The following is a 13,828-nucleotide window of genomic DNA, read 5'->3' as shown; positions in this document are numbered from 1 at the left end:
TTTTTTTTTTGAGACGGAGTCTCGCTCTGTCGCCCAGGCTGGAGTGCTGTGGCCGGATCTCAGCTCACTGCAAGCTCCGCCTCCCAGGTTTATGCCATTCTCCTGCCTCAGCCTCCTGAGTAGCTGAGACTACAGGCGCCCGCCACCTCGCCCGGCTAGTTTTTTGTATTTTTTAGTAGAGACGGGGTTTCACCATGTTAGCCAGGATGGTCTCGATCTCCTGACCTCGTGATCCGCCCGTCTCGGCCTCCCAAAGTGCTGGGATTACAGGCTTGAGCCACCGCGCCCGGCCACCTGCCCAGTTCTGAAACACAAAGGGAGAGTGACGGGGGATTGTTCTGCCCTCAGCCTTCCTTTGTTCTCTACCTCAAAAAAGGGGATGAAATGTGTGCTTAAGTTATAGAGGTTTCTAATTTGGCCTCACCAGGTAAGTTTTGTTTGGCTGGGAGCGGGTATTTAAAATGTTTTCGTCTGAATTTTTTTTTTTTTAGAGACAGAGTCTCTGTCACGCAGACTGGATGCTGGATGGAGTGCAGTGGTGCCATTTCAGCTCACTGCAACCTCTGCCTCCTGGGTTCAAGCGATTCTCCTGTCTCAGCCTTCCGAGTAGCTGAGACTACAAGCTCGTGCCACCATGCCTGGCTAATTTTCGTATTTTTAGTAGAGATGGGGTTTCACCATGTTGGCCCGACTGGTCTCAAACTCCTAACCTCAAGTGATTTGCCTGCCTCAGCCTCCCAAAGTACTGGGATTACAGGTGAGAGCTACCATGCCCCGCCAGTCCGAATACCATTTTTCCTTTTTTTTTTTTTGAGACAGAGTTTCGCTCTTGTTGCCAGGCTGGAATACAATGGCGCAACCTTGGCTCACTGCAACTCCCGCCTCCTGGGTTCAAGCGAATCTCCTGCCTCAGCTTCCTAAGTAGCTGGGATTACAGGCATATGCCACCATGCCCGGCTAATTTTGTATTTTTAGTAGGGATGGGGTTTCTCCATATTGATCAGGTTGGTCTCGAACTCCCAACCTCAGGTGATCCGCCTACCTCGGCCCCCCCAAAGTGCTGGGATCTGAATACTTTTAAGGAAAAGCCTACCTTTTTTAGTTCTAAAGGAGCTCATCTCTCCACAGTGTGTTATATTCAGACACTTCCCAAATTAGCATTCATTGCCTGGCTCCCAAAGGCCATTGGAGTTTGCAAATCACAGGTAAAAATGTTCTCTAAGGCTCTGAGTGCTGATGTGATAAAAATTACTGAAACCTTTCCCAGCCAGCAAAAGGGGAAATGAGAATGAAAAAAAATCCCTTCTGCCATGTGAGCGTGGGGACCTCATAGGACCCAAGCACTCCAAACCTGATGAGAGGGGAGCTTGGCTTAAAGCATGTCACCGCCACTGGGATGTATTAGTGTGGATAGCGGCAGGCACTCCAGCCTGTCGCTAGCCCCTATTCTGCCCTCTGAGCCACTTCTCTTTCCTGCCAACCATTTAACAATGATTTCCTCTGACCTGAACTGTCATCTCGGGTTTTCTGCTCTAATTTTAATCCAGGGCAAATGGTGCCTTTCTCTGAACAGCCGAGTGAGGAGGACATATTTGTGGGGTCCATCTCGGGCACCATCTGGGAGAACTTCAGGATTATTTCAGGGTCAAGGGGCCCTACCAGGATAAGCTCATCGTTGGCCAGCTCCCGGGTCCAGTAGGTTTTGGGGCCATCCCCTTCAAGAAGAGTTTGCGTGCAGTGGATCTTGTTCTCATTCTCCCAAGTGGCTAAACTCTGCGGGTGGGAAAACCATTAGTGACATTAATTACAGTCTCAGCAGCGGGAGCAGGAGCAACAATGAGCATTGAAAAATAATTGCTGTGCAGAGAATCAACACATGGTCCCTGTCAGCAGGCCACAGATTCTTCTCCACTGAGCCTTAGAAAGTTCAAATTCAGAGTGCTGGTCACAGATTTTATGGGGTATAAATACACTTTGTATAACACACACACACACACACACACACACACACACACACACAATCTCTTACTGAAGCAGCAAGGCCTTAGGCATGCTTTACATCTCTAGGAATAAAATTTAGAGCATGAAATGATTCATTTATATAAAAATTAGCTACCCCTTCAAACAAATTGGATTTTACTTATTTTTATTTATCTATTTATTTTTTGAGATGGAGTCTCACTGTGTTGCCCAGGCTGGAACACAGTGGCACAATCTCGGTTCCCTACGACCTCCAACTCCCAGGTTCAAGCAATTCTCCTTCCTCAGCCTCCTGAGTAGCTGGGATTACAGGTGCCTGTCACCACACCCAGCTAATTTTTTTGATATATTTAGTAGAGATGGGGTTTCACCAGGCTGGTCTCGAACTCCTGGCCTTAAGTGGTCATAATTCAGATTTTAAAAGCAAGAAACTTCACATCAGAACCACAAGATTTTTCAACAATGAAGACACCAAGCTTGTAGCCACATCTGTCATCAGCCTATCAGGAGCACGATTCCCTGCACGGATTTTTGGGATAAGAACATCCTTTCTGTTTACTCCTCATCAGATGTAGTGCACCCCTATGCTGATAAACCTGGGTGTCTTTGGCTCTGAGGGTTAAAATGCTGCCACTTTCCTGGTTACGTCCCTTTAGAAAAATTTTAAAAAGCAAATCAATCTGAAGGGTCTTCATGCTTTTGGAGGTGGGAGGCAAAAGGGGGGATTTCCTGAAGTTTTCTCCAGTGTCTGCACAAAGCAAAGTGTGGTACAGCTGGGCTCGGGGGGTGAGCCAGAGCTGAATGTGCACATAATCAGTTTTTAACTAACACATGGGACACATTCATTAGGCAAGGTGTGGTGGGGGGGTACATAAAGCCCCACTCTTCCAGCTGTTGTGTGAACCTTTAATTTCTTTTAAAGCAGAATTACCCTCCCTGGCAGTAACCACCATTGGATGTCCCCAAACTGAGCCCTGCCTGTTGCCAAGCCTCTTCTCTTAGACTCCCAGCCCTTCACTCTATGCTGTCTTGCTCTTTGTTTCTGCACTATAGTTTGGGCTTCAGATACCAACCGCTCCAAGCCTGGAGATCATTTTCAGGCTATGACAATTCTGGGAGCCAAAGATTGCCTCCTAGATCCGCCTGCTTCCAGGGGGCTTTGTTTCTTTGTCCTTCCAAGCCCAGTGCTCAGAGAGTCACATTCTGAGATCAGACCAGGCACTGCTCAGTAAAGGTGAAAGACACAATTTCCCACTCTCTGGAATGTTATGACTTTTTTCTTGGAAAAAAAAAAAATTGGAGAAAGGGAGGGAGACATTCTGTCACTTTTTAAATAAGTGGTAGCACCAGTGATTATTTTTCCATCTGGTTAACCAAATGCAATTTTTGCCCATGTGAAAAAGGAATGTACAACCCCTTGCTTCAGTCCACCGGTTCATCCCTGGGCCGATGTATGGAGAAATAAAAAACCTCTTGCCCTTGAGGACTAAGAGAGGGCAACTAGTCCATTTTCCCAGCCAGAACCTGCCTTGCTTTTGGAAAGCCTCCGCGGTTCCTTTAAGGAACCAGGCTGAGGGTACGTGGGGAGAGGTGTCGGGGCCATCGGGACTGCTGAAACTGGATCCAGCGAGTACCCAGGCGGCCCAAGGACCCGGGCGGGCGCGGGGAATACCGCAGGAAAGGAATGCAAGAGCTGCGGCTTCACCTGCGACAGAGAACCTGGCGTCCCCTGTAACCTCCTGCTCCCGCGCCGCCCGCGCTTGGCGCCTCAAACCGCTGCAAAAGCCACAGCTGGGAAAGCGGCGCAACCCAGAGCCCGCTCTTTAAGAGCTGCTGTTAGCACCCTGGGAGGCGGCTTAGGGATGGGGTTGAGAAGGAATGAAGGTAATACTTTGTCTTGAGCCAGGGGCAAGTAGGATGCATAAACCCCCTCTGCAAACAGCCAGTGCACACACCCTGCAAGGAAGGCGCGCCACAGGCTGCAAAGGGAGACATAGGTTCCTCCAGCAGCAGTGGGCCATGGGCGCGGAGTGGGGACCCGGGGACACTGTACTGGCTCTGGGGTCTCACCCTGCACTTGCGTCCGTCCACCGTCTCCTCCTCAAAGCCTTCTCCGACCTTGAAGTTGATCTCAGTGGTGCGCACCGTGGTGGATGTCTTGATGTAGAACTGATCCCCGTCCTGGCGGATCTCCACGTGCGGCTTGGACGCAGCCGCCACGGCCACTTTCCTCAGCATGGCGTTCACACCTGCGCAGGGTGCACCACAAGCTCGGGTCACAGGGCCTCGCCGCCGGTCTCGCGACCGGTCGGGCGCTGCTCATACCCTAGCTTTAGAAAGGGGCCTTAAAATTGATCCACTCGTTTCCCTGCCCTCGCCCTTGTTTTCGAGATGAGAAACTGAGGCACAGAGAGGGTAAGTGACTTTCCTCGAGTTGCACAGTGAATTCGTGGCAGAGCCTGGTCTCAAATTTGAGTCTCCAAATTTAAGTCCCGGATCCTCCTTGCTCTCCAGTAATCTCTCCTCGCTATGATCTAGCACGCGATAAAGTCTGCACCATCGAGGAGGGCGGCAAACATTCAGCAAACGTTCCCTGAACGCATGGTTCCGGGCTCTCTACCAGCTTCTCCGAGACCTGGTGCGCCTGGGAGACAAGGCGATCTATTGCCCCGGGGACTCCCTCCTGCCTGGGCGCCCTAACTTCCAACCCGCCCCCAGGACCGGGACACTTCCGGGACCAGGGTACCTCTGGGCCCCCTCTACCCGTCGGGGCGCGCCCTCTGCACCAGCTTACCCAGTGCCTTGAGCAGCTCGTCGAAATTCTCGCTGCTGCGCATCTTCCAGGTGCCAGCGAAGTTGGGCATGGTGGCGGTGGTGGCGGCGCGGCAGGTACGGACAGCGACGGCGCAGCGGGCACACTCTGAGCTTGCGAGGCGGAGACTGGGGCTTTGCGCCCAGTGCTGCGCGCCTTGAGTCACTAGGAGAGCGCCCCCCACCCCGTCCGGCTTCTGGCCCCGCCCCTCCGGCCCTGCCCCCGATCCCCGGCGGTCCCTACCCAGTATGAGCTCAACTGCCAGCCCAGTTGTGCCTCGGCCTCCAGAGGTGCGGGCACCCGCTCTCCAACTGGGGGCGCCTCCACCTCTCTCAGGACACTCACATCCCGCTTTAAAAAGGGTAGTGGGAAAGGGTTAGCTGAAACAAGATTGGCTTGGAGCGGATGACTGTTAAAGCTGGGCGGTGTGGACTTGGGTTATCATTCTACTCTTCTCTCTACTTTTGAATATGTTTGAAAATATCCATAATATATAAACTTAAAGTGACTAGCGGGGCCATCAGGGCATGGGACCCACTCTTTCTTCACCTCTGGTCATATCTACTGGGTGTGCCCAGATGGTCCCCTTCCCTCCCAGTCCGGGATCCTATTCCGAAACCCTCTCCCTGCATCCCTAGGCCCCCACAGGACCCATGAGGAGTGAGTGACTGGAAACCCCAACCCCCATCAACACCAGCTTGGGCACTGCTGCCTGAATCCACGAACTGCGGGTCCTCTGCGTTCCAAGTGCAGGAGGGGGCCAGACCTTTGTCAGGGCTCAGGACAAACTGTGGGTCGAGAGGCCTGGACTGAATGAGCTCCAGAATCTGGGCTAGGTGCGGCCTGTTTTGCAAAATCGTGAGCCTTTGCACTCTTTCCGCAGGCTGTGAGGGACAAGGGGTGGAAGGCTTTGCCTTTCTCCCTTTGCTCCCAAATAACCTAAACATCACAACCTAAAGTCCCCTCGGTGTTTCCACTAAGGGAGTACAAACACTTCACCATTACCCTTGTAGCTCTTCTCTGTACATTTTTCTTCCAGCCTTTTCTCACCTATTTTACCATCTGCACACCTCAGCCAAACTGTACAACTCAGGATTCTAGGATGTGCCATGCATTTTATTATCTCTAAGCTTTTGCCCATGCCATGGCCTCTTCCTTGAATGCCCCTTTCCTCTTCAGGTTAATCAAATCTTGCCCATTCACCAAAGCCCATCTTTATGCTGTCTCTTTTGTGAAATTCAGTTTCCTAATAAACTGTGATTATTTTTCTCTGAATCGACAGGATCCTTGTCTGGTCCTGCTCTTCTTCAGGTCTTAGCTCTGCTATAAACTGAACTCCTGGAGGGCAATGATTGTTTATCCACTTGTCCTCCCTTCCTAAGGCTTAGCTAGGTGGGGCTCGATAACTGTGCATTGATTTGAGAAGTATGTGAGTGGTGGCCTGGGGTGAAGATTCCCCCAGGACCTTGGGGAATCTGTGCTGAGTGCCTACTGAACAGGGCTCTGGACTTCTGGAGGTGAATGGGGCTGGGATCCTGCCAGGAGGCCCTGAGGAGCTGTCTAAGAAAGCAGCTGAGGACAGGAGAGGGGAGAGGGGCCATCACCAGCTGGAAAGGGGCATAGGCAGGGCGGGCATTCTGGATGTGCCGTCTGTGCAGTCACACAGGGTCATGCACTTAGAAGGGCCTGGTAGTTAGACTGGAAAATGGAAAAGCAAGAATGCTCTGCTATTGCCAGCTTGAATATCAGAATACTTTTTTTTTTTTTTTTTTTTTGAGACAGATTCTTGCTCTGTTCCCCAGGCTGGAGTGCAGTGGCACAATCTCGGCTCACTGCAACCTCCGCCTCCTGGGTTTAAACAATTCTCCTGGCTCAGCCTCCCAAGTAGCTGGGACTACAGGTGCCCGCCACCATGCCCGGCTAATTTTTTGTATTTTTAGTAGAGACGGGGTTTCACTGTGTTAGCCAGGATGGTCTCGATCTCCTGAGCTCATGATCCGCTCTCCTCAGCCTCCCAAAGTGCTGGGATTACAGGCGTGAGCCACTGTGCCTGGCCCCATAATACTTTTTGAACAAGGAGTCCTGCATTTTTATTTTGCACTGGGATCTGCAGATTAAATAGCAGGTCCTGGATGTGGGAGGCAAAGGATGGAGCTGCCATAGAATGAAACCCACTTCACAGAGGGTCGAGTGTCTCTCCAGTGAAGGGGCAAAACAGGAGTGCCACCCAGCTAATGCAGGCCTCTGTCCCCATCCAACACTCCTCGCTAACAAGACTTCAGCCATCTTAAGGGCAGGGCTGGGGAGAGACCGGGGCAGGCGGCTGGAAGAGGGCAGCAAGGTTGGAGCAGCATCCCAGTTTGCAGCCCAGAGAGAGCCTGTGAGGAAAGTCAGAGGGCCGCAGATGAGGCACAAAGGCGACAGAGAGGTCTTGCAGCAAAGGCTTTGGGTGGACAAAGAGGGAAAAGGGAAAGAAGAAGGTGAGGGAGGGAGTCAGAGAGAGAATGGGGCCAGAGGGGCCAGGTGAAGGTGTCCACTCCAAAGGTTGGCGATACCAGGACAGGGCAGTGGTTTTGTTCTGCAGGCACAAAACCAGGGCGGGAGCAGGGTCCAGGAGTGAGGACGGCACAGCCAGTTCAGAAATAGAGTGGGAAGTGGTCCCGGAGTCCTTTGTGAGCCCACTCTCCTTGTTTTTAAGACAGGGCCTGGCTCTGTCGCCAGTGCTGGAGTGCCCTGGTGCCATCTTGGGTCACTGTAATAACCTCGCCTCCTGGGCTCAAGCAATCCTCCTGCCTCAGCCTCCCAAGTAGCTGGGATTACAGGCATGCACCACCGTGCCTGGCTAATTTCTGTATTTTTAGTAGAGACAGGGGTTTGCCATGTTGCCCAGGATGGTCTCGAACTCCTAAACTCAACCAGTTTGCCCAGCTCAGCCTCCCAAAGTGCTAGGATTACAGGCATGAGCCACTGCAACCAGCCTGCTGTCCTTGTTAATGGAAATTTAGAGGTGACCAGAGCAGACAGGAGGGACCAGGAGTTTTCAGAAGCCCCAAATCTCATCAGGTGGCACATGGAAATGGGAGGGCAGGCTGCTGTTGGGAGCAAGCCCCTTAAAGTCCGGCCATAAACTGGCTCCAAGACTGGCCATAAATAAAATCTCTGCAGCACTGTGATATGTCCATAATGGCCCTAATGCCCAAGCTGGAAGGTTGTGGGTTTATGGGAATGAGGGCAAGGAACACCTGGCCCGCCCAGGGCGGAAAACCGCTTAAAGGCATTCTTAAGCTACAAGCAATTAGCATGAGCGAACTGTGTCTTAAGGGCATGTTCCTGCTGCAGTTAACTAGCCCAACCTATTCATTTAATTCGGCCCATCCCTTCGTTTCCCATAAGGGATACTTTTAGTTAATTTAATATCTATAGAAACAATGCTAATGACTGGTTTGCTGTTAATAAATATGTGAGTAAATATCTGTTTGGGGCTCTCAGCTCTGAAGGCTGTGAGACCCCTGATTCTCCACTTCACACCTCTATATTTCTGTGCATATGTCTTTAATTCCTTTAGCGCTGCTGGGTTAGGGTCTCCCCGACCAAGCCGGTCTCGGCAGGCTGCTATCACCTTCCTGGCTATTGGGGAAACCCCAGAACCAAGAGGGCCACAAAAACACCACCATCGTGGCTGGGCACGGTGGCTCACACCTGTAATCCCAGCACTTAGGGAGGCTGAGGAAGGCGGATCACCTGAGGTCAGGAGTTCGAGACCAGCCTGGCCAACATGGTGAAACCCCATCTCCACTAAAAATACAAAATTAGTCGAACATGGTGGTGCGCCCCTGTAGATCCAGCTACTCAGGAAGCTGAGTGAGGAGGATCACTTGAACCCAGGGGTCCCAGGTTTTAGTGAGTGGAGATTGCACCACTGCACTCCAGCCTAGGCAACAGAGTGAGACTCTGTCTCAAAAAGAAACAAACAAACAAACAAACAAAAAAAGCCACCACCATTGTGGTATTTTTGTGGATCCAGAGCAGGCGCCCTGCTGGGCAGAGACCCAGCTCTTGGTCTGGGTCTTCAAACAGATGGCAGAACCATCTGAAATGCTCTGACCTCCCTGTCTTCTCTCTTTCTCTTCTTTTACCCTTCCATTCACTAACCTTTGTTGACCACCTCTGTGAGCCAGGAACTGGGTGCACCTCCGAGGATAGTGACCACTCAATATCCAGGTCCTGTCTTGAAGGTTCACTGTTTACACAGGAGGAAATAACCTAGAAACTCTGTGATCACCACATGGGCTCACAGTGCCTGAGTGGCAGGCATTGAGCCCAGCCTGGGTCGAACCTTAGGAATGGATTCAGAGGGGCTGTGAGACTGAGGGAATACAATCAGAAGAACATGTGCAGGGAGAGGAGGTGTAAACACGTGCAGGGGCAGGGTTATGTGTTTATAGGAACCACGTATCTTTTGGGCTGACTGGAGTGCATGCACTGAAGGGAGCAAGGTAGGAAGTAAGACAAGAGATGAGCTGAAGGCACTCTCCTAAGGACAAAGGGTCATGAATGCGGTGTTCCCAGGTGGCCACACAGAAGGATTTAAGCAGAGATGAGCCATGGTCCTACTGCACATTTGGAAAGTTGCCACCACCACAGTGTGGAGAACGAATGAGAGGAGACAAGCATATTACCAGGGGCGCAGGGAGGAGGATTTTGCCCTGAACTAGGCAACCAGCGGTGATATCAGCAGTGGGTTGGACCACAGTGATTCCCTAAGGCTAATCTGTGATTTGAGTCAGGCATTACAGCAGCCTGGGGAGCTTTCTAGAAATTCAGATTCCTTGGCCCCAGCCCAGGAGATTTGGATCCTGTAAATCATGGATAGGGCCCAGGAAACTGTGTCTGGTAAGTTTTCCAAGTGATTCTCCTCGCACGGCCAGATTGACTTTACAATATGTCATGACTGGTAGGGGTGAGGGAAGTGGGAGCAAGAGGCCAGAATGACTCCTAGATTCCTGGGTGGTGCACTTGGTGGTCTCGTTTGCTGCTATAGGTAACACATGGATGGCAGATGAGTTATATTTGGGGAGCGTTGGGTTTGAGTTGCCTGGGTGTCCAGGATCCAGTGGGAAGTGTGGTTTTGGAGTTTGAGAGAGAGGTCTTGGCTGAAGACAGGGATGGGGGTCACCTGTTTCCAGCAAGCAGTTGAAGACGTGACTGTGGATGAGATGTGCAGAGACAGGACACAGAAAGAGAAAAGCAAAAGGCCAAGGGTAGAGCCTGGAGAATCTCAGTGTTTAGGGGTCAGATGCAGGAGGTGAGCACTGAAGGAAGCAGGAGGGGAGAAGGAAGAAAACCAGAGGGTGATGTCCTCCCAGTCATGGAGCCCAGCAATTTTTAAAAGGAGGGATTGGCTGGGTTCGGTGGCTCATGTATGCAATCCCAGCACTTTGGAAGGCCGAGGTGGGCAGATCACCTGAGATCAGGAGTTCAAGACCAACCTGGCCAACATGGTGCAACCCCATCTCTACTAAAAATACAAAAATTAGCCAGGCATGGTGGCAGGCACCTGTAATCCCAGCTACTTGGGAGGCTGAGGGAGGGGAATCACTTAAGCCTAGTGGGTGGAGGTTGCAGTGAGCCAAGATTGCACCACTGCATTCCAGCCTGGGTGACAGACTGAGACTCCATCTTAAAAAAAAAAAAAAAAAAAGAGGGATGGACCAACAGTAACAACTGCTCCAAAGAGGTTCATGGAGGCAAGGGCCACCAAGTTTCCCCTGGATGAGCAGTAGGACAGTCTTGGTGACTGTAGCCAAAGCAGTTTTAGGAGGTGGTGGGGTCTGAAGTCAGGATCAACAGGTTGAGTTTGAAAAGGAAAGCATGAAATTGGAATCAGAAAATGTAGGCAACTCTTTGGAAAAGCATGACTGTAGGGGAGGGGAGAGATGAATTGGAAGTTATGAGAGGAGGTAGCACCAAAGGACTATTCAGAGTGTTGCTGTTTGCATTTCAGATGGGAGGGATTTGAACATATGTATAAGGTGAAGGCAGAGACTAAAGAAAAGACAGAAGGTGCAGGAGAAATAGAAGATGGACACAAGTGGTAGAGATGGGAGAGGAGGAGACCCACAGTGCAAGAGGAGTTTCCAGGTAAAGGAACCAGAAATTAAGGTGTTCCTGTCTGTGTCCTTTCCTTTCTCTGTGAAGTAAGAGAGGGATCTTCTGCAAAGAACGAGGGAAAGGTTGCAAGATGGGGCTCTTGGAGAAAGCTTGGAAGAACCCCTTCTGAAAATAGGAGAGGTGACTCAGGGTGCACAGAAATGATGCTCCCACCTCCCTCACCAGGCAGGGCTCCGGGAAGGTTGGAGAGCAGGACGGGGCTGGCTCCAGATCTCACAGTGGAATGTGCTTTTCTCCAGCAGATCTGGGACTCCAACATATAGGTGATGGAATAGTGGGCATGTGAACTGATGCAGAGACAGAGAAGAGCAGAGCAACTGAGAGTGATGGCAAGAAGGGGTTGAGGTGTAGGACCGGGGGTTCTGGGCAGAAGAGGGATGGAAGTTGAGCCAGGACAGGGCTTGGTAGGCAGGGAGAAAATGGAGGAACTCAAAGGCCTGGAAGTGCTGTGAGGTTGAAGGATTGGTGTGCTGGAGCAGGAAGGTGGGCATGGTCAGAGATTAAGATACTGCAATTTAGGATAACAATGAAGCCATCTTTAAGTTGTGAGTGTACATTATTAATCTTGAAGAGGGCCATTGGTGTGCACCATTTCCTAAACATATTGAGAGAACCTATATCTGGAGAATCTTGCAGGACTGGTGTTTCATAGAACCCACTTCAATCAACTCCGATAAAAGATCATGGGAGCTGCTAGGTGCAGTGGCTCATGCCTGTAATTCCAACACTGGGAGGACAGGGTGGGCAGATCACTTGAGGCCAGGGGTTTGAGACCAGCCTGGCCAACGTGGTGAAACCCCATTTCTACTAAAAATACAAAAATTAGCCAGCTGTGGTGGTGCTTGCCTGTAGTCTCAGCTACTTGGGAGGCTGAGGCAGGAGAATCACTTGGAACTAAGGAGGCAGAGATTGTGGTGAGCTGAGATCGCACCACTGCACTCCAGCCTTGGTAATAGAGTAAGACTCTGTCTCAAAAAAAACAAACCCAAAAAAAAGGTAATGGGAGCCATGGAAGGTTTTTAAGGAGAACATGACTTGGTCAGATTGCATCTCAAACAGGTCTTGCTGGTGGCCTGTATGGAGGATGGATTAAAGGAGAGTGAGAGCTGATACATGGAAAGGAATGAGGAGTCTACTGCAGTGGTCCAGGCAAGAGACACAGAAGGTTAAAACTTGAGGGGGTATTAGATCTGAGAAATATTTAGAAAGTAAAATATTTCTTTCTAGAAATATTTAAAGTAGGACAAGTAGGACAGATTAGAGGTTGGAAGCGAAGGATAAGGAGAAATAGGTGCTGAGTTTCTAGCTTGGATATGACATGGAAAGTGAGACCGACCCAGATGGTGGTAGACAATTTTGTAAGGAGGATGCTGAGTGCCAGCTTGGATATAATAGCTTTGAGGCTCACGGGGACAAACAGATGGAAGCGTTCAGAGCATGAACTTCAGTGAAGCAACAGTGTTCTGGAGTGCTCTGGAAGGCCTTGAGGATGAGGGAGTCAGTTTGCCACAGTATAGGAACCCTAGAGAAAGAACCCTTGGAATGAAGGTGTAGGGTAATGTGAATCACCATGACATTTGAATTTGGGAATACCTAGGCTTCAGAGTAGAGCACTGATGGCAGAGTGGGAGGCCTGGGGACAAGAGCATGGAGTGCCAAATGGAATTCTGGTAGTGCATGGTCTGGGAGCTTGGCAGTGCCTGCCTGGATAGTTAAGGACAGGGATCAGACCTTGGGCCCTTACTGCTCAGTCCAAGGAGACTTGACTGGCACTGGCCAGTAGGCAAAGGTGACTTATTGGCTGAACACAGCTAGGCAACTGTCAGTTAATTCCATGACTGTAGGATTCTAGCACATTGCAGGGTGTCTTGTGTGTATGGTACACACTCAGGCACACATGTGCTTACATTCAGGATCCCCTTATTGTTTTTTTTTTGAGACGGAGTCTCGCTCTGCAGCCCAGGCTGGAGTGCTGTGGCCGGATCTCAGCTCACTGCAAGCTCCGCCTCCCGGGTTTACGCCATTCTCCTGCCTCAGCCTCCCGAGTTGCTGGGACTACAGGTGCCCGCCACCTTGCCTGGCTAATTTTTTGTGTTTTTTTTAGTAGAGACGGGGTTTCACCGTGTTAGCCAGGATGGTCTCGATCTCCTGACCTCGTGATCCACCCGTCTCTGCCTCCCAAAGTGCTGGGATTACAGGCTTGAGCCACTGCTCCCGGCCTTCCCCTTATTGTTTTGGCTGGAAAAGCTGATCTTTGAATCAATCTCTGGAACTTGAGGCCAGGGGTTTGAGACCAGCCTGGCCAACATGGCGAAACTCCATCTCTACTAAAAATACAAAATTTACTCAGGTGTGGTGGCGGGCGCCTATAGTACCAGCTACTCCGGAGGCTGAGGCAGAATGGTGTGAACCCAGGAGGCGGAGCTTGCAGTGAGCCGAGATCGCACCACTGTACTCTAGCCTGGGTGACAGAGTAAGACTCCGTCTCAAAAACAACAAAAACAAACAAACAAAAACAAAAAACAAAAATTAGTTGGGTGTGGTCACTTTAACCTGTAGTCCCAACTACTAGGGAGGCTGAGGCACGAGAATCACTTGAACTCGGAAAGCAGAAAAGACTTTTTTTTTTTTTGAGATGGAGTTTCACTCTTGTTGCCCAGGTTGGAGTGCAATGGCACGATCTCTGCTCACTGTAACCTCCGCCTCCAGGGTTCAAACGATTCTCCTGCCTCAGCCTCCCGAGTAGCTGGGACTACAGGTGCCTACCACCACACCCAGCTAATTTTGTATTTTTAGTAGAGACAGGGTTTCACCATTTGGCCAGGCTGGTCTCAAACTCCTGACCTCAGGTGATCCACCTGCCTC

The 13,828-nt window shown here is 50.8% G+C and overlaps 1 protein-coding gene across 3 annotated transcripts in view; it reads right to left on the bottom strand.

The window, feature by feature from the left end:
* CRABP1 (cellular retinoic acid binding protein 1) overlaps positions 1–4,945 on the bottom strand; it is an 8,613-nt gene extending 3,668 nt beyond the window's left edge. Inside the window, exons 1-3 of one of the 3 annotated variants that reach the window (XR_002727175.2) lie at positions 4,775–4,911; positions 3,936–4,229; positions 1,660–1,773 (exon numbers count right to left, since the gene is read on the bottom strand). Coding sequence is in view for 2 of the 3 variants with exons in the window: in XM_023195700.2 (XP_023051468.1) it covers positions 3,817–4,229; positions 4,775–4,844 (483 nt within the window). In the remaining variant the exon portion in view is untranslated. Of the gene's footprint in view, positions 1–1,659; positions 1,774–3,523; positions 4,230–4,774 lie in introns of those variants that run through there. The other 2 variants (XM_023195701.3, XM_023195700.2) reach the window with 2 other exon arrangements.
* Positions 4,946–13,828: the final 8,883 nt, after the last annotated feature.

The sequence above is a fragment of the Piliocolobus tephrosceles genome, chromosome 6 (genome assembly GCF_002776525.5).
Source record: "Piliocolobus tephrosceles isolate RC106 chromosome 6, ASM277652v3, whole genome shotgun sequence".
Taxonomy (NCBI): Eukaryota; Metazoa; Chordata; class Mammalia; order Primates; family Cercopithecidae; genus Piliocolobus; species Piliocolobus tephrosceles.
The sequence above is the reverse complement of the archived record's forward strand: the minus strand, read 5'-3'. Positions and strand labels throughout refer to the sequence as shown.